This window comes from Bombina bombina, chromosome 1 (genome assembly GCF_027579735.1).
Source record: "Bombina bombina isolate aBomBom1 chromosome 1, aBomBom1.pri, whole genome shotgun sequence".
Classification (NCBI taxonomy): Eukaryota; Metazoa; Chordata; class Amphibia; order Anura; family Bombinatoridae; genus Bombina; species Bombina bombina.
In genome coordinates, this window is record NC_069499.1 from 340164807 (window position 1) to 340190231 (window position 25425).

General features: G+C 38.5%; 1 protein-coding gene across 1 annotated transcript in view; it reads left to right on the forward strand.

Annotated features, from left to right (window-relative positions):
• CTDSP1 (CTD small phosphatase 1) overlaps nucleotides 1–25425 on the forward strand; it is a 110973-nt gene that overhangs the window by 52176 nt on the left and 33372 nt on the right. The window contains exons 4-6 of the mRNA XM_053698132.1: nucleotides 1841–1897; nucleotides 4483–4575; nucleotides 19426–19611. Of these exons, the coding sequence (XP_053554107.1) occupies nucleotides 1841–1897; nucleotides 4483–4575; nucleotides 19426–19611 (336 nt within the window). The remainder of the gene's footprint in view (nucleotides 1–1840; nucleotides 1898–4482; nucleotides 4576–19425; nucleotides 19612–25425) is intronic.

The window sequence follows — 25425 nt, forward strand, 5'->3', positions numbered from 1 at the left end:
CTAAAAAGGGCCTTTTGTAGGGCATTGCCCTAAGTTAAACAGCTCCTTTACCTTAAAAAATACTAATTCCCCCCTCTTACAGTAAATCCCACCACCCACCAAACCCCCCAAAATAAATAAACCTAACACTAAAAAAACTAAACTACCCATTGCCCCTAAAGGGACATTTGTATGGACATTGCCCTTAAAAGGGCATTCAGCTCTTTTAAAAGTGCCCATTAAAACCCTAATCTTAAAAAAAAGGATGAGAGCTACTGAAATCCTATTGGCTGATTTGAATTTGAAGAATCAAATCAGCCAATAGGAATGCAAGGGACGCCATATTTAAACGCGTACCTTGAATTCACTATTCAGCGTACGGCGGCGATCGTACGAAGAGGATCCTCTACGCTCCATGGCTCAACGGTCGCCGGTCTTGCTCCGCTTTCATCTCTGCTCCGGAACCGGCTCGGTCCTGGATGAAGAAGGAAGTGGTCCCTGCTTGGAAGAAGATGTATTCGGCTTGGAAGAAGACTTCACCACCTGGAACAGGACCTTCTCCGCCGGACTTCAGGAATGGTGAGTACCTATTTAGGGGTTAGAGTTAGGATTATTTTTATTTTTTTGGTGGGGGGGTAGTTTAGTTTTTTTTAGTGTTAGGTTTATTTATTCTGGGGGGTTTGGTGGTGGTGGGTTTTACTGTTAGATGGGGGACTTAGTATTTTTTAAGGTAAAAGAGCCCTTTTAAGGGCTATTGCTATCTTAACATTAGATTAGGGGGTGTTTTTATTTTGGGGGGGCTTTTTTATTTTCATAGGGATTAGGTTTAATTTTTTATTTTGGATAATTTTGTTTATTTTCTGTAATGTTAGACTTTTTTATTTTTGGTAATTTTAGATTAATTTATTTTAATTTATTGTTAGGTTTATTTTTCTAAGTACTGTTAGGATTTTTTATTTTAATTATAATTTAGTATTTTATTATTTTATGTAATTTGGGCTTAATTTAGTGGGTGTTAGGCTTAGAGGCTTAGTAATTAAATTTAGTTATTTGTGTTGTGGGGGTTTGGCGGATTAGGGGTTAATAGTTTTATTAAGATTATTGAGTTGAGTAGGTTTGGCGGATTAGGGGTTAATAGATTTATAAGATTTGTTGCGATGTGGGTTAATGGCGGATTAGGGGTTAATAGTTTTAATAGGGACTTTGCGATGTGGGTTAATGGTGGATTAGGGGTTAATACATTTATTAGGTAGTTTGCGATGTTGGAGTTGGCGGATTTAGGGGTTAATACTATTAATAGGTAGATCCCGATGTGGGTTAATGGCGGATTAGGGATTAATAGTTTAATTAGACATATTACGTTGTGGGGGTTGTCGGTTATGGGTTAATACTTGTATAATTAGTTCCGATATGGGTTTGATGGCGGATATAGGGGTTTTACATGTCGGGTTTATGTTTGGGTGGTGGGTTAGACTTTTACGGGAGATTTTAATTATTTTTTTATTTTTTTAGCCCCTGGCAGGTTTCTAAATTTCTGGAGTTACTGGTGACTTTTGAAATTTGTATTTACGCTCATTTCTGGACATCGTTAGTTTATCCGACTTACGGCACTTTATGAACTGCCGGCGCCGTAAATGTGATACTCCGATGTGTGAGGTGAAATTAAGGGCGGCGCAGGTTTCAGCAGTTGTGCTGACACTTGCTCTGCCTATGAAATCTCGCCCCTTATGTCTACAGTTTTGTAACTTTGTAATGATTACTGCCCCTCACATATAGTTATTCAACATTTAGCTGTATTCATATTTATTCTTCAAATAAATAACTGAGATAACATATTTTTTTTGTCTTTTTTTTTTTATAGCCAGTCAACAATGCTGACTTTATCATTCCTGTTGAAATAGATGGAACGGTTCATCAGGTAACCCTAATGTGCAGTTTGTATTACTGTTACTATGCCGGTCTATACAAGGGTACAATTACAACACTTAATAGAAAGAAAGCTACTTTAACACTCTTTTTAGAATGCATCAAGGACCATGTTCTAATGGAAGTTTTTAGGAGTGATAGAGACGAGATATGAGTTGATTGCTTGGCTGGAGGCAGGGTGAGGGTAAGGGAGATAGGATAAAAGATTATAATCGCTAAGAGTTGTGCTTTGTGTTTTAAGAGATTAAATTATGATTCTCTACATACACAGGTTTTAAGGGTGTATTTATAGGTATGAAGACATGAGAGAAGCCTGAGAGGGATGGATTTCTACAGAACAGGAGCAAAATGGGAGAAGTCTTGTTGATGGGCACAGAAGGACAGGATTGTGGTAGAGGGGAGGAGAAGTTCATGAGTAGAATGTTGAGGCTGAGAAAGCATTTAGTGGTTAGAGCACGTGTATAGGGGAGCCATTTTACTAAAATGTTTCATAGGTTCTTGAACTTTCTTTTGCTTGAAATGGGAAGAGTCAGTTAGAAGCATTTAAAATGAGTTGAAAGGGGAAAAATTAGAAGAGGGAAGGTCAGTTAGCCAGTGGTTAAAGCGGTTGTTAAAAGTAAATTTCTGTGTTGGTTAAACACATAAGTAAAGTCCTTCAGTAGTTGCAAGTGTTAGGTAATAAAGAATGAAAGTTGAAGAATGACTAATGATTGAGGTAGGCCATAAATAGAATAATGGTGATAATTACTTGTTTGGAGGATGATTTTTTTTTGTCTTTGTGCCAGTGCAAAGGGAGATGATTTCACTTGGCGTTAGGGTAAAAGAAAAAGTCAATGGTTGTCAAAGAATTTCAGTCAAGACAATGGGATGTGAAATGAGAGGATGCCAGGACTAAAGGTGTTTTATATTCTATTGCTGAGGTAAAGCTGCAGAGTATGGGAGTACAGCGTTATAATGTGAGCAGGGGAGATGTTGGTTTATACTACATTCTTGTATTTGCTGTTGTCAATATAGACACATTATTATTTGGAGAAGATTTATGCAGCCTAGTCACTGTGTATAGGAAGTCAATTCATTTAACCTTAAAATACATACTAAAATATAAAGGTTGGTATTGTAAGCTGGCAAGACTGTATTTAAAACAAAAATAAGTGACAAAATAAAGTATATAGTAAAAGCTAGGAATCTTTTTGGACCTGAAGAAGAGAGACCCTTCGAAAGGTTTTTTTATTACTCCAATAAAAAAAGTATCAGCACATGTGTGTAGGTGTGTACATATTGTATGTATATATATGTACATATTTATAGTTTTTCTTTGATTAAAGCTCTAATATTTTGTGTCTGTGTGTTTTTTTCATCTATGCATAAGAACTCTGGGTGTAGAAGAAACTGTACATTTTGTAACACTTATAATGAATACAATTTATAATCATGATTATTTTCACGTTTTTAATACTTTGTGTTGAGTGTCTTATTTTATTGATTCACATATAACTTATTTTCTGATATTAAGAGACTTCTATGTTTTAGTTAACCTGATTATTAAATGAGTGACTTTTTTATGATATATATATATATATATATATTTAGTTATATATAGTAATTTTAACTCAAGACATTGGTGTACAGATCTGAAGACAAACATTTCCAGTGTTTCCTCTTCCCCAATAGGATGAAGTGTGAATCTTACGTCTCTTTGGTTGGTGTTGGATTCAAGTAATCCAGGATAGGCTGTGGTGTCCAGTATTAGCCTATTCTCGATTACTTGGAGCTAGAGCCATCTACATGCGGCTTGAAAAGGTGTTTTTTTGGAAAACATAAAATGTAATATTTTACCCTGTATTGTAAAAAATAAATAAATTGATATTTTGGCACAATGAAGGGGTTTGTGTTCTCTGCAAATTGTGTCAATATAAAACACTTCTATCACCTGCTGCCTCCAAATCCTTATTTTTATTTGTTACATATTCTTCATCCTAAAGAAACCTCCCTCACTACTTGATTTGAATAGATCGTTTGTGTGTATACACATACATATTATGCAGTATAAATCAAAGCTCTCCCCTGACCTTATTAGTAAATAAGATATATGAGGGGGAGGTGATTATTCTAATTAATAACTTCTTGGTTCATAGTACTGGAGTGAAGAAAAAACTGCTGCCAGGTGATCATTATTAACATGTAAGGACATGAGACAATGAGACACCATATCTGAATTTGTGAGAACCCCATTTACGAATAAAGGATTTTATGATGCATATTTCTGGTGAACTTGATAAGAGCTATATTAATGTGGCGGAACTCCTGAAGACAGTACTTTTTAGGTATTTGTCGTTGTCATGACAATCACCTTTGAACTTGACAAACATCCCACTTATTTTAAAGAGGGGGCTGCTAATAAGAAATCAGAGGTATAATTTTCTTCTGTGTATTGTGGATACACTCTAATTTTATTCCATGTTCCTCTTACAATGGATGTATAAATGCTCTCCTGCACAGTAAGCACATGTCTACACAATGTATCTGCCAAGATTTATTTATTTATCGACTGTCTTATTCTGTTTTTTCCTGCTATAGGTATATGTGTTAAAAAGGCCCCATGTGGATGAGTTCCTGAGACGTATGGGAGAAATGTTTGAGTGTGTTTTATTCACTGCTAGTCTGGCCAAGGTGAGACCTGATTTGTTTTGAAAGGAATGAAGATTTAGTTTTGATGCAATTCTCCTAAATTCCTGGTTATAACATGATGTTAAATGCTTTCCACTCAACTGTATTATTTAAAATCACACATGACATCATCGGTGTGACATACAGGGAGAACCAACCATGCACCAGTGACTTAATTGGCACAGAAAGGTTTAACAGACCCTTTCCCCCTTAACCAATTTATCACAGTTTAGCCACTCCAGGCAAGCCTGTGACTTAGTTCAGTGGGTGCAAGGGTTAACAAACACTTTCTCAATTCTGTTCTACACCTTTAAAAATGCCCAAAACGCCCCTTTAATGCCACCCACACTAAACTATCTCTAAGCTGCCACCACCTAAGATTATTATATGGGTAAACCCCAGACTAACAGATTTAAAATCCCAAACACAATTTAGCAAAAAATAATCTAGATAAACACAGTCTCTTTCAGTAACATGGTTCAAATACTAGACAAAGACAAAACTTATTAAAGGAACATTTATTATGAGCAAAAAAAGTCACAGTGCATTTCTATAAAAAAGGTGTTAACACAAAAAATTACACAAAGCAAATGGTTTCAAAACAAAGGAAGAAAATATTACAAAACCTATAAATTTACCCCTAAGAAATATAAATTATATTCCAGGGAAAAGGAATTGGTCAGACACCCTTTTATGAACAGCTTACCTTGTAGAATGGCAACATTATATACCATTTTTTTCTTCTTAAATGGAAAGAGTCCACAGCTGCATTCATTACTTTTGGGAAATAAGAACCTGGCCACCAGGAGGAGGCAAAGACAACCCAGCTAAAGGCTTAAATACTCCTCCCACTCCCCTCATCCCCTCATCCCCCAGTCATGGATGGCAGAGAAGTGTCAGAATTTTTAATTTTTGTTTTTGTCTCTTTTAGAGGGTAGTACTCTTCATCATGGGACAAGAGTTTTAAGTAGTCCTGTCAGTCTCTCAGTGAGGGCTTGGATGAAAGTTGAGTCCGGAGATGCAGGGAGTTTCTTTCTGCTAAACCATCTCGACTCATATTAACAGCTCCTCAAGCAATCGGCGTTGTCTAACTTCACTTCCCTGCCTGCTTTCTTCTCTCAAGTCCATGATGGAGGCGATGCTTCTATCCGTCACACTTGAAGGGCCGTGTTTCTGTTCCATGGCGTAGATTCCAGTAAGATCATTTCATTTTACTTTATTTGCAATGTATTGTAATGTGAATGTTTTCCAAGAGGCTACCACCTTGCGGGTCTAATTATACATAAGCGTCTCAGTGAGTCTCTTTTAGTATCTTGGAATCAATGGTTAATATCTCCTGAGGGGGGTTTTATAATCATGTTTGTTATGTGATTCAACCTGCTTATGTGCGATGTTAACTGGTCTCTTGGTTGGAACATTGAGGCCTTTGGAAGTGACGCGTCCTTTTGGTTGGGTGCGCTTGTTTGGACTGTACAGTTCACCTTGTGTTCGGGTGTGGCTACGTTCCGTTGTTCCATTTCCGCATTCCCGACGGCTCGTCGAAGAAAGTTTTCTAGTCCGCAGGGGTCTGGTCATAGGTGGTGAGTGCCCCAGCCATTGGGGGTGTCAGGTGCCGTTTTAGTTTTCACTACTTAAGTCCGTATTTAATTTTCCTCTATCCAGTTATGGAGGATTCTGATGCTGAGACTGTGTTAATTTCAGATTCAGTTACAGAGGATTCTGATACTGATACTATTTTGATTTCAGATTCTGTGTCCGGTGATGAATCCGGAGGGGCCTCGTTAACGCCTATCAACCAATTTTGTTCTGTATGCCATTTCAGAGTGCCTGGTTCCTCGGGCTTGGGGAATCAAGGGACTGCTGAGCCATCAGCCTCTGGGGGTCCTGTCCTCCAAGAGGCGAGTTCCCTACCAAATCATACTTCTGCACATGCGGGTAACCCAGTTTATGGTTCCTCCATGCGGGGTGGCGTGTTTCCCCCGGAGGTTACAGCACATTTTTGCTTCCACATAATGTTGACTAGAGTCCAGACGTTTATTTTAGAATGTACTCGTGCCCTATTGTCCCTGGCCTTCCGCCTTGGGGAGGGCCTCTACAGTTCCCAGCGGGGGTATCTGTCCCTGAGTGTTGTGCCTTCCGTTACAGGATTGCACGCCTTTGTGTGTTGCTCAGACATGTTTTTCTGTTATTGAATGATCTTATCGTTACCAGCTACGAAGAATTTAAGTCTGATAATTCAAATGACATGTGGGATAAAGTAATCTCCTGATTGTCATTTGTTTGATATCTTTCCTGGTTTTGTGTGATAGGACTCCATTTGGCTGGTCCTGCTGGTAGGCCTGCGTCTTTATGGGCGTTAACCTCCGTGTTGCCTTATATTTTATTTATTTCCGATGGGATGTCTTTTATTTGTTTTTGTTTCCTTCGGGAACCTTCTGGCATTGATACTCTTTATTACTTCTTCGGAAGTTGTTGGACATGTTAGTCCTCTGTTAAAAATGTCTGTTTTCTGTGTTTTCCCTACGAGGGAGAATTTACGCAGCTGGCCGATTGGGACCCTAGGTACAGGCTGGTCCTGTCGGGTTTGTTCGGCTTTGCAGCTGTTCAGACACGTGGCACTGTTCTGCTCGGCTGGTTCGGTAGAAGTGCCGAGTGCTCAGGTTATCATTGTTTTTCATGTACAACTAAGCATTCGAGAGGACCTATGGGTCAGTGAGGTGGGAAGGAGTGTTTCAGTCCTTATAGCCTTCAGTCATAGATGACCCGGCAGGGGAGTTTTTCCGCTGGGTCACTCTGACATCTGATTTCATCAGAACTTAGTTTCCTCCCCCATGTGGTGGAGGGTGGGAGGGCTTAATGCCCCTTGCCGATATGGAGCGGTTTGGCCTTCATTTTTTAGGCCTCTGGATTGTCCTTTTGGGCTTGATCCAACAGCTTGTACAGGATAGCTGTCCAGCATGCGGAAGGTTTGCAGTTTAAAACCTGTTGCAGCTCTTGACACCTTGCAAGTGTCCGCGTAAGCTATTTTCTAGTATATCTAGATGCAGCTCTTACTCTTGACTGAGTTGTAAGAGGCCTTTGGTTTTCTTCCATTGCCTCTGGGTGAGTGGATCTGTTTTTAGGCTATCTAGCCTAAATCTAGCCTTGTTTCTTGTAGCATTGGACTTCAGCTAGGGGTGGTTCCTTCCTTTGGTCGGAGCTATTGAGTTCTTCTTGCTATCCAGATTATCTGGATATGCATCCATGCCCTTGTGTCTGGCTTTTTGGCCGGTTAGGGTGTTTAGTTCTAGGGTAAGGTTTGCCTGAACTATTAGGTGCCCAGATCTGTTTTTCTCCCTGAGACTTCCGGTTGCTGAAGATTCGCTTGGCCTTTTTCCTGACCCAGTCTTGGGTGGTTTTGGAATCTTGGATCTCAGGGCTGGTCGAGATGTTCCATGGTAGTGGGAACTTGGGCTATGTACCTAACCTGTTCATGGTTGGCTAGGTTTTCAGAGTATTTTTTACTCTTTGCCACAGAGTGGCCCATGTCCTCTGGTGGTTAGCTGTGTGGCTTGAGCCTCAAGGGTGGTTGGTTCATACCCAGCTGCTGGCGCTGGATGTCCAATTTCTGGTGCACCTTATGGTTGCATTCCCCTGGTCAGTTTGCCAGTGTTCCCGTGAATGGGTTGGCTGTGCCTCTGCTTGGCAAGCTATTTGTTGGGGGGTCCTTTCTAGGACTTCTGTGTTTGGAATGTCTCTTCCCATTAGCTGGTGGCTTCGGGCCTTGAGGGCAGTTGTTGCCTTTCCGGCCTATTCCCTTAGGAGATATTCTCCTCCCTATGGAGATGGAGTCCTTGCTTGGGGCTTCTCCTGGATGGGAGGCAGAAAGGTGGGATTGGTTCCCCCTGGGGTCTTGCTGGCTCCATGCAAACTTGTTGGACCTTTATTTTGATAGATCCTTAGGTCTATGGCCTTGTTGTCTGTTTTCAGAGTCGGGTTGTACTTGATCTCTGTGGGGATGGCTGGACTATCCTTACGCTCGTTCCTGTACCTGTTTCTGAAATATTTTGTTCCCTTGTTTTGGATCCCTGAGGCTGGGTTGGTCCAGCTTGCTGTGGGTCTGCAGGTCAGGATGGCCGAGCGGTATATGGAGCTGCGTTCGGTTGCAGTCTCCTCTGGATGTGTGAGCTTTGTTGAGTCTATCCTGTTAGCTTAGTCTGCTAGGGTATAGATTTTCCTTTCAACTGGCTCCATTGATTTCAGAAAAGAGTTTACTCTTCCTTCAGGTTCTGAGGGTATACTCTCCTTCACGGGGGGCCTCAATTGAGGTTTTGTGTTCCTTTTTGGGGATCTGTGTGTAGGTCCGGCGACTTAGGCTGCCTGGAGCATGCCCTCTGTCTGCGGGTTGCTTTTGCGGTCTGTTTCTTACTTGACTGCTTCTTCTTCCTCGCAAGTATCCTGTGTGTCGTCCTGTTATGGACTCAAACTTGGGGTTTTTCTCCTGGGTGTATTACACACTTTTTCATGTTGAATACCTTGGTATACTTGACACTGGAAGGACTCTGCCTCTTCAGTTGCAATCCATGCAATCCTTGCAGGATGTTGGAGAGACGTCTGTTCTGTCTCTGTGCCCAGTTTTATCCCGGGTTTCACTTGGTAGGTGTGGCCTCCTTTCCCTGTTGGGCTCCTTTGGGTCCCTGTGAGCTGGGCTCACTCGTGGAGGTGTTCTTTTTTGTATAAGGGGACCTTTCGGTTTCCTTGGTTCTCCTTTTGCCTTGTTCCCTTGGGTGTTTCGGCTGGTGTCTCCTTCATTTGAAGAGATGAGCAGTGGAGGACTGTTTGTTGGTGTCATGATCCAGCCTAGAATTGAACCTGGGACCTGTTTCTATTTCTGCTGCTGTTCTTCCCAGCCTGTTGTTTTACCACTTTGCCACCAGATGGCTTGATCACAGGCTAAGAATATTGGGTTTTCCTGTTTGCTGCAACTTTGGCTCTCTGGCTCCACCTGCTTACCAGCTGAAACAAATCACATAATCAGCAACCTGCTATATTTGGGAGGTTTGCTTGCAGTTTTGGGCCTTGACATTGAGTGTTATACTCTGAAAGACCTGAGTGAAATACAGATTTGTTTGGATTTCCTGGTGCCTGATTTCTGCTTCATTTACAGACTGCTCTTCTTCATTTTCCCTTGGCACTGTGTTCCATTTCTGGACTGATATTCTGGCAATTGATCTTGGCTAATCCGCTTATATTTCCTAAGGACTGACTCAGGTACTGTTGCTTGCTTGTTCCTGATACTACAGAGATCCAGTCTACAGCATATGCAAGTATCCTGTCTGTTATTACAAAGCCCTGCATTCCTGCCTGTTATTACACAGTTCCAGTCTACAGCATATTCAAGTATCCTGCCTGTTATACAAAGCTCTGCATTCCTGCCTGTTATTACACAGTTCCAGTCTACAGCATATGCAAGTATCCTGTCTGTTATTAGAAAGATCTGCATTCCTGCCTGTTATTACACAGTTCCAGTCTACAGCATATGCAAGTATCCTGTCTGTTATTACAAAGATCTGCATTCCTGCCTGTTACTACACAGTTCCAGTCTACAGCATATGCAAGTATCTTGCCTGTTATTACAAAGATCTGTATTCCTGCCTAATACTACAGCCTATAGCCTTTGCCTTATCTAATTGCATATCTCTGCATTGCTAATTATCCTATAAATAAAACCATCACCTTTATTTCCTAAAACCTTGTACCTGTTTAATTATGCCAAAAAGGAAAGACTCACGCAGACAAAACACAACTTTAACCCCAGAATCTGACACCTCTGCACAACAGCTCCCAACTCCTGAACCTGCTCCCTTGCAGAGTATGACAGTTGGGCGTCAGTGTCTCCTGGAGGACTGTTGGCTCAGTCAAGTCTGTTTGCAGTCTCTAGTTTGGTTTCTGAACTAACTGCGAGTCAGTGTCATTGGGGCTTTACATCTTAAATAATTTTCGGCTTCACACGAAGCAGGTTTTTTTAACGGGTAGAGGTTCATGCTTGGTGCTTATTGTACCCTCCCGTCTTGGCATTCAGTGTCCTCTATAGCTTGGGTATTGTTTTCCCAAAAGTAATGAATGCAGCTGTTGACTCTTTCCATTTAAAAAGAAAAACATAAATTATGCTTACCTGATAATTTCTTTTTCTTCTGATGGAAAAAGTCCACAGCTCCCCACCCGTAATTTTATGTGGGGCGTCCTTATTATTCTTGTGGCACCTTTCACCCTGATATTTCTTCTACTGTTCCTTGTTCCTCTGCAGAATGACTGGGGGATGAGGGGAGTGGGAGGAGTATTTAAGCCTTTGGCTGGGTTGTCTTTGCCTCCTCTTTGTGGCCAGGTTCTTATTTCCCAAAAGTAATGAATGCCGCTGTGGACTCTTTCCATCAGAAGAAAAGGAAATTATCAGGTAAGCATAATTTGATTTTTTTTTTTTTAAGATCAGATTTCTGGTCAGGCGCCTTTTCAGAGTCGGCAAATATAGTGACCGCCCCTCTCCTTTATGGCATGTCATAAAAACTTTGAAACCTTTGCTGAAATGATAGAACAACATCTACATTCTTGTATATTCAGTAAATATATACAGAATGGCAATCCCATTGTGACATGAGGATTCGTTTGGTACCAAATATGACATGGTTGTCATATTTCTATCATCCAGTGCCATATATGTGATAATAGTGTTTTTCAATATATACTAGTGTCACCTCTAATTGACCTAGCCTGTGCCTTGACGGGGACACTGCTTTCTGTCACTGTCTTTGCAATCTTTGGATCATAAGGATCACTGTAGGTGCAAAGGCTTAATTACCCAATGTATCCAGTTGAACTAGGTGCAGATAGTAAAAGTCAATAGTCCCATAAGTCTGATTCTTTTAGACATTTATGATACAGGGTTGTAAATAGCAAAGAAGATAAAACAAAGAAAGATTAACCCCTGACATCCTAAAATCATGAGGCCTGACATAAAGCATCAAAATTATAAAACAAAATATAGACATAATATGAAAAGTTTTTTTTTAATACCGATGGAATAGTTAAATTGTATATATTGGTATATACAAAAAGTACAGAATATAACTGAAATATGCTCACTGGTAAATTGTTGTAAACTTAGTAAAGTTCTACCACTGTGATTCACATAATTGTATTACTTTATTGCTATGGTTGAATAAGCTATATGTTTTAGGTAACCTAAATCCTACAATTACATTCACATGAATAAATTCATTACATACTATTTGTTAATGTGAGATGTATTAAAGGGACACTGAACCCAATTTTTTTTTTCTTTCGTGATTCAGATAGAGCATGCATTTTTAAGCAACTTTCTAATTTACTCCTATTATCAATTCTTTTTGGTTCTCTTGCTATCTTTATTTGAAAAAGAAGGCATCTAAGCTATTTTTTGGTTCAGTACACTGGAAAGGACTTGTTTATTGGTGGGTGAATTTATCTTGATTTTTTTCTTCCAACATGATAGGTACATTTAGTTTGCTATGGTTCTATTCATATTAATCATTGTGTTGTATTGCTTATGAACATTTATAAATTATATGATGTGTGCTCTGAGTAATAATCTCGTTGTCATATGATATGTAATTTTGTGAGGTCTTTTATGATGATGTTTTGTGAAGTTATGATGTCATCAAAGTGTAGGTTGTTTAAAGGGACAGGAGACATGACAATTTGCAGCAATGCATATTAAGCATTGCATTATTTTACTGCTAGATTACGAGTTTTGTGGTAAGATGAAAAAGCAGCGTTAACAGGTCCTAACGCTGCTTTTTCACTACCCCTGCTATTACGAGTCTTGCAGGTTTAGGGGCACCGCACACTTTTTTGGCTTTACCACAAACCGACTTACGTAAAGTTTGTAAACCCTTTTTTCTATGGGACTTCCATAGCGCTGGTATTACGAGTTTGTCCTGGGAGGCCAAAAAGTGAGTGGTACAGCCTCTACCTCCAAGATTTCTAACGCATTCTAAAGTCAGTAGTTATACAACGCTGTAGCATAAAACTCATAACTAAAATGCTAAAAAGTACACTAACACACATAAACTACCTATTAACCCCTAAACCAAGGCCCTCCCGCATCGCAAACACTAAAATAAAATTTTTAACCCCTAATCTGCCGCTCCGGACATCGCCGCCACTAGAATAAACATATTAACCCCTAAACCGCCGCACTCCCGCCTCGCAAACACTAGTTAAATATTATTAATCCCTACTCTGCCGCCCCTAACATCGCTGCCACCTACATTATATTTATTAACCCCTAATCTGCCGCCCCCAATGTCGCCGCAACCTACCTACACTTATTAACACCTAATCTGCCGCCCCCAACGTTGCAGCCACTATTCTAAATTTATTAACCCTTAAACCTAAGGCTAACCCTAACACCCCCTAACTTAAATATAATTTAAATAAATCTAAATAAAAATTACTATTATTACCTAAATAGTTTCTATTTAAAACTAAATACTTACCTGTAAAACAAACCCTAAGCTAGCTACAATTTTTATTTTACAGGCAAGTTTGTATTTATTTCAACTAGGTAGAATAGTTATTAAATAGTTATTAACTATTTAATAACTACCTAGCTAAAATAAATACAAATTTACCTGTAAAATAAAACCTAACCTAAGTTACACTAACACCTAACACTACACTACAATTTAAATAAATTGCCTAAATTAAATACAATTAAATAAATTAAATTAGTTAAATCACAAAAAACAAACAAACCCAAGAAACCCAGAAAATAAAAAACAAATTACAAGATAATTAAACTAATTACACCTAATCTAATAGCCCTATCAAAATAAAAAAAGCCCCCCCCAAAATACAAAAAACCCTAGCCTAAACTAAACTATCAATAGCCCTTAAAAGGGCCTTTTGCGGGGCATTGCCCCAAAGAAATCGGCTCTTTTACCTGTAAAAAAAAATACAAACAACCCCCCCAACAGTAAAACCCACCACCCACACAACCAACCCCCCAAATAAAAGCCTAACTAAAAAAAACTAAGCTCCCCATTGCCCTGAAAAGGGCATTTGGATGGGCATTGCCCTTAAAAGGGAATTTAGCTCTATTGCTGCCCAAAGCCCTAATACACCCTTAAAAAATCCTAACACTAACCCCCGAAGATTCACTTACCGGGAGAAGTCTTCATCCAAGCGGCAAGATGTCCTCAACGAAGCCGGCAGAAGTGGTCCTCCAGACGGGCAGAAGTCTTCATCCAGATGGGCAGAAGTTTTCATCCAGACGGCATCTTCTATCTTCATCCTTCCGGCGCGGAGAGGGTCCATCTTCAAGATATCCGACGCAGAGCATCCTCTTCATCCGACGGACTAACAACAAATGAAGGTACCTTTAAATGACGTCATCCAAGATGGCATCCCTTAGATTCCGATTGGCTGATAGAATTCTATCAGCCAATCGGAATTAAGGTAGAAAAAATCCTATTGGCTGATAGAATTCTTTGGTTGTTTGTATTTTTTTTTTACAGGTAAAAGAGCTGATTTCTTTGGGGCAATGCCCCGCAAAAGGCCCTTTTAAGGGCTATTGATAGTTTAGTTTAGGCTAGGTTTTTTTTTTATTTTGATAGGGCTATTAGATTAGGTGTAATAAGTTTAAGTATCTTGTAATTAGTTTTTTATTTTCTGTAATTTAGTGTGTGTTTGTTTTTGTGATTTAGCTAATTTAATTGTATTTATTTATTATTGTATTTAATTTAGGTAATTTATTTAATTGTAGTGTTAGGTGTTAGTGTAAGACAAGTTAGGTTTTATTTTACAGGTACATTTTTATTTATTTTAGCTAGGTAGTTATTAAATAGTTAATAACTATTTAATAACTATTCTACCTAGTTAAAATAAATACAATTTTGCCTGTAAAATAAAAATAATCCCAAAGCTAGCTACAATGTAACTATTAGTTATATTGTAGTTAGTTTAGGGTTTATTTTATAGGTATTTAATTTTAAATAGGAAATATTTAGGTAATAATAGTAATTTTTATTTAGATTTATTTAAATTATATTTAAATTAGGGGGTGTTAGGGTTAGGGTTAGACTTAGGTTTAGGGGTTAATAAATTTAGAATAGTGGCTGCGACGTTGGGGGCGGCAGATTAGGGGTTAATAAGTATAGGTAGGTTGCGGTGACATTGGGGGCAGCAGATTAGGGGTGAATAAATATAATGTAGGTGTTGGCGAAGTTGGGGGCAGCAGATTAGGGGTTAATAAATATAATGTAGATGGCGGCGATGTCCGGAGCGGCAGATTAGGGGTTAATAAGTATAATGTAGGTGTCGGCGATGTCGGGGGCGGCAGATTAGGGGTTAATAAGTGTAAGATTAGGGTTGTTTAGACTCGGGGTTCATTTTAGGGTGTTAGGTGTAAACATAAAATGTGTTTCTCCATAGGAATCAATAGGGCTGCGTTACTGAGATTTACGCTGCTTTTTTGCAGGTGTTAGACTTTTTCTCAGCTGGCTCTTCCCATTGATGTCTATGGGGAAATCTTGCACGAGCACTTACGACCAGCTCACCGCTGACATAAGCAGAGCTGGTATTGAAGTGCGGTATGGAGCTCAATTTTGCTCTACGCTCACTTCTTGCCTTTTAACGCCGGGTTTGTAAAAACCCGTAATACCAGCGCTGCAGGTAAGTGAGCGGCGAGAAGAAACTGCTTGTTAGCATCGCACAGCTCATAACGCAAAACTCGTAATCTGGCCGATAGGTTGCTGGCACAGTTTAAAAATTGCTCATAAAAGTATATATTTGCTTCCCCTCATGCGTATATTTACCTGCTTGGTCATCTGCCCTGTTTTCTAATTCTTTCTTGTTTTTTATTTCTTTCCACTCATAGTAAGTGTATGATACAGCCATTCAGATGCTGTAATTTCTGCTCCATAGTCAATAACAATAGTTTATGAAAAATTGTCATAGTTTGGGAGCAATCTTATGTTTACTGACCCATTAATTATTTATTTATATATATATATATATATATATATATTTTAATATATACAATTGGGAGAAAAACAATCAGAAACCTTTAAACCAAGGTGTAGTATCTGATATATATATAGATAGACCAAGATCGCAGAGACTGATCTTAAGCTAGGTGCAGACCCCTTATATTTATATAAATTCAGAATATGTTTTATAAAGAAAAAATATATATACACACAGCAGAGCTATATGAGGTGCTGTGCTAAAAGTAGGGGATTGCAGCACTCAAAATTAACTTATTCTCAATCCAATATGTGAAAGAAACAGAGACACACGTTGGTTCAAATAGCATGCAATGCATTTATTGCTAAAACAACCTACTTAACTAATAAGGAAGTTAATACTAATGCCACTGCAGTGGATAGGCTAGAACCGACGTGTGTCTGTGTTTCATTGTTTGATATAATACATCAGCCTTTTTTATCCACATATTGGATTGAGAATAAGTTAATTTTGAGTGCTGCAATCCCTTACTTTTAACACAACACAGCACCTCATATAGCTCTGCTGTGTGTATATATATATTTTTCTTTATAAAAAATATTCTGAATTTTTATATATATATATATATATATATATATATATATATATATATATATATATATATATATATATATATATATATATATATATATATACACACATGCAATATACATTAATCAAAATTGAAATAACTAATTTATACATTTGCATATTTATTCTCAGGCTAATATTTACTTAGAATGCATTAATCTATCCAGCATTTATTTAGTGTATAAATGGACATTCTAGTGAAAAAATCACATGCTGTAATTCATTAGAACCTTTACAGAGGGACAACATATTTATATAAAAAAAATATACTACAATTGTGCAGCATGTGCATAATTATTTACTTTAGTAATCTCTGCATTTTATAAAAAAAAAACTTCTTTTAAAAAAAAACAAAAAACACCGCTCCAGGAAGGAGGACTTGGGTATATCCGAAAAGGACTTTGCAGATCAAAAACATAAAGCTAAAGTACAGAGATAAAAAAAATGTAAATAAATTGTAGTATATAAATATAATTTATTGTCTTTTTAAACACATAGATTTGGTGCTGCAACAGTGCAAAACTGTGCATGCTCTGACACAATTATTTACAGGAGCCAATCCAAGCCTGTGGTTGCAGTAGAGAAGGCTAGTCACTGCCATTTTGTTAGCAAAACGTACATTGTATTGCAGTGTCATATCACCTCTGCTGAAGTGGATTAGGGACATATATACAACAGTGTTATTATACTTGTACGCTTCTAGTTCTCACAAGTGAAAAACCCACAATTTTCAGAGTTGAATTACAGGAAAAGAGAATAAAAAAGGTAATAAATGTATTTTGATATTTTTGTTTACTAGGCATATATTTAATATATATTTATTTATTTGTCTAACTACATAACTGGTAAAATATCACTCTAGTTTACCACTCAGAGGGAAAAGATACTGTTAAATGTAGAAAAATTGCAAATTTGTTACTCATTTGTTATTGTTAGTCGAGACTAATGGAAATTTCTAGCTATGTATAAATATTAAGTCATTTAGAAAATATAATTACATTGCATTTGATTTCCCCCTGCTGGTCAAAATGAGATTTGCATTTCTAGTAACAAATTCAGTCTTCAGCTGTGTATTTTTTATTTATTTTTTGTTCTCCCCTAGTAAGTGGGAAATCTTCTGCCAACGGACGCTCTGCCCCCAACCATTTTTGCTCATATTTGACTTGTATATTCAAAAATGCTGGTATCAAAAATTCCAGCAAACACAATCTTTATATTTCCCAATTTCTACATTAAATACATATCTTACAATGTTGTTCTATTTCTTCTTACTAGTTCTATTAGTTATATTATGTGCTGAGAATTCCTCAGTTCCACAGTTGCACTATCATCCCATTACAAGGTTTCCAGATTATCATAGTTCTATATTCAGGTAAGGTCATGGGAAAGGTAAAGCCTTCTTAGGAAAGGACCCTGTGGTTCGGAAGTTACAATTGGACACGCTGCCCCAGCACTAAGGGTAAAACCTGGACTTGACAAATCCAGAGGAGCAGGTTAGTTCAAGGTCAGTTCAGGTCAAAACCCATTGGGCAAATACAGTACTGAATCAGAATACAATGGCAGAAGTCAGTAACTGGAAAAAGAATAGTGCACCTAGAAAGCAGTTCTATACACAGGCACTTTAGTAGATACTACACAGCCTTAACTGCACAGCCTTAACGAGACTCCTGGAAGCAGTTGACACAATAGCACAGTAGATCGCATGACGTGCACTGACAGAGAGTTCCGATGCACGCTACGGCATCACCAGGGTAACGCGATGCGCTTTAGTAGATACTTGTGCCTTGGCTTTTAAATATGTGAAAAAAGGCAAGCCTCTAAAACTGTTCACATTGCATCCAAAATGGATATACACTTTAAAGGACCAGTTAACCCACCAAATAATGTTATATTATTCTGCAAATAGTGCAAAATTATATAACCTTAGCTTAGCCCAGCTTTCTAAAGCAAAGGATTTCACAGATATTTTCCTACGAAAATGAATTTTACAGAACGCCGCTCCTGGCTCTACTGAGCGGGTCTGTTTTTTTCCTAAGCGCATCGGGCACACTGTCTAGTCACAGCGCCCCTGATCACGCCATTAGACTAAATGTAGTTCGCCCCCGCACTGTGACTAGACAGCGTGCCCGATGTACTTAGGAAACAAAACGACCACTCAGTAGAACCAGGAGTGGCTTTCTATAAAATTAATTTTCGTAGGAAAATATCTGTGAAATCCTTTGCTTTAGAAAGGTGGTGCTAAACTAATGTTATATAATTCTGCACTATGTGCAGAATTATATAACATTATTTGGTGGGTTTACTGGCCCTTTAATAGCAAAGAACCTGTTACCTGTCAATGGCTTACAGTTTAACCTTTGGTAAAGCAATGCCACTGCCTTGCTAACTGCTACTCCAGGTCACTGGTTAAACTTTCAAACAGGTAAGTCTGAAGGTCATGCTGTAATTGGTGTTAATCCAAAAATCAAAACTATTGGTGTTAGGAAACATTTAATTAAGCCACAGAGCATTCAGATCTAAGAAAATAAAAGCAAAATGTATTACATCATCAACAACGTATGCAGGGAACATAGCGCTTTAAAAGAGACCCAGCCTGATATGCTTTGCACTAATTAGTACTTTCTCAAAGGCTTTAAATTATATTTTAGATTTACATGGTTTAAATTGGAATGCTCTGTGGTTTACTTAAATGTTTCCTGACACCAATTTTATTTGACATTTGGATGAACGCCGATGATTGCATGACCTCTGGACTTACCTGTTTTGAGTTTTCAAATGCATGTACACATCCCCAGCTAGGAGATAAGGCAGATGAAAATGATATTTCCCTACTAGTGCAATAAACTCTGTTACTGCAAGAGGCTCATCAGGTTATGTCCACTTATAGTAAAAGTCTAAGAACTTGGATAACCTGCTCTGAGTATCTGCTTATCTGTTATTTTATTTATTTATGTTTAATTAACCATTTTTTTTGGGTGGTCTTTTCTTTTATCAGTCCTAACCAAAAGGGGAAATTACTTCATAGGCTTGATGTTGTCAGCTCTTTAGTATTGTGTAGATGATACATTTCCAGTAATTTTCTCCACCCAGGCTTTCAGGCTTTGTCCTCTTCTTTTTTTTTTTTTTTTCTTTTTTTTTTTTGTTGTTGTTGTTGCAAATCCCCTGCCTTTATCATCTTTCTGGCGTTTTGTACTTTTCATTAGTCACCCAATCATTAATCAATTTATCTTTGTACCACAGTATGCTGATCCAGTAGCTGACCTCTTGGATAAATGGGGGGCATTCCGAGCCCGGCTCTTCCGAGAGTCCTGTGCTTTCCATAGAGGGAATTATGTGAAGGATTTGAGCAGACTGGGGAGAGACCTTAATAAGCTGATCATCATTGACAACTCTCCAGCCTCATACATTTTCCATCCGGATAATGCGGTATGATTAGATTAACGTTTTGAGAATGGAAAAAATTATACTGTAATCACCAATTTAATAATGTGACTCAAAACCTGCTTTAAACCCTTTTTGATTGTAGGATTTAGCTTCTGTTGCTTTTTATCATTACATATGGAGGGAGTTTAACAGAAATATTGATTATTGTTTTAGTATTCCTATGTTATCTTTCCATTAACTAAAGAATTTTTGAGACTTGAATCCTTTACACCTATCTGTGGGGACATTTTAACCACACCATCAGTCTTACCTTTCTTCCTAAAATCCACAGTGTTCTATTCATTTAATTTGCAATTCACTATTTCTTTCATATAGGTGATAAGAGTCCACAATCTATTACTCCTGGGAATTACCTTTAATGCCACTAAGAGGAGGCAAAGATTACCAAACCTCAGAGCGCTATATAAATCCTCCCACCTCTATGGCAATCAGTCTTGTCTTTGTCTCCACTGGAAGTAGGTGAAGAATAAAAATGTGCAAGATTTTTGGTTATTTTAATTTTAGGGTTTCCTGGTTAGGAACCTGGAGTTTCCCTCTCAGTACTGAATTAGTCATATGGAGTATTAGGCATTAAGATTATCTTTATTCTTTTTGTTTAAAGAGAACTTAATTTGCTCTTATTTGTCTTTTATTTCTTACTCCAGGGCAGGCTTACACCTTCTACTGATAACGTTCTCAGTACTTGGTTAAAGTTTTTAAGGTAAGTGTGGGCAACTGAATCCTTTGATGAAAACCATCAGGAATGCCAGTTTAGTGCTAGCTTCTTCAGCATATATACTTTTTAAGCTCAGAGGGATATTTATTTATTTATTTCATTTTCTGTGTGTTTGTTACTTTTTTTGTGACTTTTTTTTTTTTGGCACTTAGTGAGCGTGCGTCAACATTTTGGGCTCCATGTACGAGGCAGCGAAAGCGGCTCCGGAGCCCTTGCGGGGCAGGTTCGCATATGCGAGCTTGCTTCCCACAATGTAAGAAGCAGCGGTCATTAGAACTCTGGCTCTTACACCCTACGCCACCTCTGAGTGATTGACAGCCCCTTCAGTCGCGCGATCGGTTGTGTGTAGCGAAGGCGGGCGGACAGTTTTGCGAGTTGAGAAGCTGTCCGCCCGCCGCTTAGTACATTGAGCTCTTTGTTGTCTTTTGTTTATATAGGTATCCTGGATGCTGCAGTCGCTGCACTTGGTAGCAGTTGGGCTGCTGGTGGTTGGTGTGGGTTTCCCTCTCCTCTGAGCTCTGTATTTACCATGGATTACACTGATTCTTTGCAAGCTATGCCTCATCAATATTAAGAAGCTGTTTCTGATAAACATTTTTATATCATTCATAACTGTGTTTCTTTCATGTAATTGGCAAGAGTCAATAAGCTAGTGACATATGGGATATACATTCCCACCAGGAGGGGGCAAAGTTTCCCAAATCTCAAAATGCCCATAAATACACCTCCCACCACACCCACAACTCAGTTTTACAAACTTTGCCTCCTATGGAAGTAAGTTTGTGCTTAGTTTTTATGATTTTCTTCTATGATAAGCGCTTCTAAGCATTCTGAAGCCCAATTCCTCTCAGAGTACAGTGTTTGTCAGAGGGATGTGAAGAGAGTATCGCCAATTGATTTTATGGTTTCTTTCACGGGAAATCTTTTCAAGGGTTCTCTGTTATCGGTCGTAGAGATTCATCTCCTACCTCCCTTTTCAGATCGACGATATACTCTTACAGTATATACCATTACCTCTGCTGTTAGTTTTCAGTACTGATTTGGCTATCTGCTATATGTGAATGGGTGTCTTTCGGTACGTATGTATCATTATTTAAGACACTCTCAGCTATGGTTGGCGCTTTATGTATTTATATAAAGTTCTAAATATATGTTTCTTTCATGTAATTGGCAAGAACCATGAGCTAGTGACGTATGGGATATACAATCATAACAGGAGGGGCAAAGTTTACCAAACCTCAAAATGCCTATAAATACACCCCTCACCACACCCACAATTCAGTTTTATTAACCATCCCTCCTATGGAGGTGGTGAAGTAAGTTTGTGCTTGATTTCTATGATTTCTTCTATGATAAGCGCTTCTAAGCATTCTGAAGCCCAATTCCTCTGAGTACAGTGTTTGTCAGAGGGATGTGAAGAGAGTATCGCCTATTGATTTTATGGTTTCTCTCACGGGAAATCTGTTCAAGGGTTCTCTGTTATCGGTCGTAGGGATTCATCTCCTACCTCCCTTTTCAGATCGAAGATATACTCTTATACCATTACCTCTGCTGATAGCTTTCAGTACTGGTTTGGCTATCTGCTATATGTGAATGGGTGTCTTTCGGTAAGTATGTATCATTATTTAAGACACTCTCAGCTATGGTTGGCGCTTTATGTATTTATATAAAGTTCTAAATATATGTATTTACTTATATTTGCCATGAGTCAGGTCTATGTGTATTTCCCTTTGCAGTCTGGCAGTTTCATTATGGGAATCATGTTTCAAGAAGTTTGACTTACCTGGGGTATAGTCTTTTTTCCAATTTGACTTGGTTTTTCTTTAAAACTTGCAGGCAAATTAGGCTTGTGAGGGTGCAAAATGTTATTTATTGCGTCATTCTTGGCGCGAGAATTTTTTGGTGCGAATGTGCGTATAATGATGCAAGTTCGTCATTTCCTGCGTCTTAGTTGACACCAGGTTGTTTGGCGCGAAATTGTGTTTGTTATGATGAGAGTTGCTTCAAAAAAACTTCATCTTCCTTTTCCGTTGTGCGTCCTACTTGGTGCCAAAAAATTTAGTTTTATTTTACCTCACTTCCTATATGTTCCTTGCCTTCTTTATGCTCAGAGGGCTATGCTATTTGCTTTTTTGCCAATTTTAGCATTTGCATTTTTACCCATACCTGAAACTGCTATATGTGGAAATAAGATATTTTTGTTGTAATGTTATTTTTTCTTTTACATTTTTCAAGATGTCTCAATCTGATCCTGTCTCAGAGGCTGCTGTAGGAACCATGCGGCCTGGACACAGTTCTACCAAAGCTAAGTGTATCTGTTGTAAACTAGTGGAGATTATATCTCCAGCTTTAGTATGTAACAGTTGTCATGATAAGCTTTTGCTAGTACAGTATCTGTTGTGCCTTCAACATCTAAAGTACATGATATCACTGTTGGTATGAAAAATTATATTGCTGATGTGATACAGAAAGCTATGTCTGCTATTCCGCCTTCAAATAAACGTAAAAGGTCTTTTTAAACTTCTCATACTACTGATGAAATTTGTAATGACTGACAACATACTGATATATCCACCTCTGATGAGGATCTCTCTGACTCAGAAGATCCTACTTCAGACATTGACACTGATTAATCATCTTATCTTTTTAAGATTGTGTATATTCGCTCTTTGTTAAAGGAAGTGTTGATGACTTTGGATATTGAGGAGTCTGGGCCTCTTGATAATAAATCCAGTAAACGTTTAAATTCTGTCTATAAACCTCCTGTGACTACTTCTGAGATTTTCCCTGTTCCTGATGCTATTTCTGATGTGATTGCTAAGGAATGGTCTAAGCTTAGTACTTTTTTTGTTCCGTCTTCAAAGTTTAAAAAGTTGTATCCTTTGCCAGTGGCTAAATTAGAATTTTGGAAAAAAGTCCCTAAGGTTGATGGGGCTATTTCTACTCTTGCTAAGCGTACTACTATTCCTATGGAAGATAGTACTTTTTAAGGATCCTTTAGATAGGAAAATTGAATCTTATCTAAGGAAAGCTTATTTACATTCTGGCTATATTCTCAGACCTGCCATTTCTATGGCTGATGTTGCGGCTGCATCAACTTTTTGGTTGGATAGCTTAGCACAACAGGAAAAAGATTCTGATTTGCATTGCATTGTTCGTTTGCTTCAACATGCTAATCATTTTATCAGTGATGCTATTTTTGATATCATCAAGATTGATGTTAAATCTATTTCTTTGGCTATTTTAGCTAGAAGAGCTTTATGGCTCAAATCATGGAATGCTGACATGGTATTTAAATCTAGGTTGCTATCTCTATCATTCCAGGGTAATAATTTATTTGGTTCCCAGTTGGATTCTATTATTTCCACTATTACTGGGGGGAAGGGAGTTTTTTTTCCGCAAGATAAAAAATTTAAGGGTGAATCTAAAGCTTTTAATCGGTTTTGTTCCTTTCGTCAGAATATAGAACAGAAAACCACTCCTTCCCCTAAGGACTCTGGCTCCAATTGGAAGCCATCTTCGAGTTGGAATAAATCCAAGCCTTATAAGAAACCAAAGCCATCCCCCAAGACTGCATGAAGGTGCTGCCATCAATCCAGTTCTACTGGTGGGGGGCAGATTGAAATTATTTCAAGATGTTTGGGCAGGTTCCGTTCAGAATCATTGGATTCAGAATATTGTCTCTCAGGGGAATCGAATAGGTTTCAGAATAAGACCTCCTGTGAGAAGATTTTTTTTCTCTCTCACGTTCCAACAAATCCTGTGAAAGCTCAGGCCTTTCTGAAGTGTGTTTCAGATCTGGAACCTTAAGGGGTAATTGTATCAGTTCCACTTCTGGAACAGGGTCTGGGTTTTTATTCAAATCTATTCATTATCCTGAAGAAGGAAAATTAATTCAGACCAGTTCTGGATCTGAAGTTTTTGAATCCTTTTGCAAGGGTCCCAACTTTCAAGATGGTGACTATAAGGACTATTCTGCATTTTGTTCAGAAAGGTCATTACATGTCCTCAATAGACTTGCAGGATGCATATCTTCACATTCCGATTCATCCAGACCACTATCAGTTTCTGAGATTCTCTTTTCTAGACAAGCATTACCAATTTGTTGCTCTTCCATTTGGCCTAGCAACAGTTCCAAGAATCTTTTTGAATGTTCTCGGTACCCTTCTATCTGTAATCAGAGAGCAGGGTATTGCGGTATTTTCTTATTTGGACGATATCTTGGTACTGGCTCAATCTTTTCATTTAGCAGAATTTCACACAAATCAATTTGTGTTGTTTCTTCAAAGACATAATTTGAGGATCAATTTACGAAAGATTTTCATGATTTTAACAGACAAGAGACGTTTGAAGTTGGTTTCAACCTGTTTAAACTTTCAGTCTCGATCATTCCCTTCAGTGGCTATGTGCATGGAAGTTTTAGGTCTCATGACTGCAGCTACAGCTTTGTATGCTGAATCAATGGTGCAGGGATTATACTCGGATATCACAATTGATATTCCTAAATCCCAACACTCAACTCTCTCTGACTTGGGGGTTAGACCATCATTGGATTATTCAAGGGGCCTCTCTTGTTTGTCCTTCCTGGACTTTGATTTCAACGGATGCAAGTCTCACAGATTAGGGAGCTGTTAAGGGGTCTCTGACAGCACAAGGAGTTTGAAATCCTCAAGAGGCGAGGTTACCAATCAATATTTTAGAACTCTGTGCTATTTTCAGGGCTCTTCAGGCTTGGCCTCTATTAAAGAGGGAATCATTCATTTGTTTTCAGACAGACAATATCACAACTGTGGCATATGTCAATCATCAGGGTGGGACTCGCAGTTCTTTAGCGATGAAAGAAGTATCTCAAATACTTTCTTAGGCAGAATCCAACTCCTGTCTAATTTCTGTGATACATATCCCAGGTGTAGACAATTGGGAAGCAGATGATCTCAGTCATCAGTCTTTACATCCAGGGGAGTGGTCTCTCCATCGAGATGTATTTTGTCATATTGTACAGATGTGGGGTCTTCCTGAAATAGATCTGATGGCTTCCCATCTAAACAAGAAGCTTCCCAGATACCGTTCCAGGTCCAGGG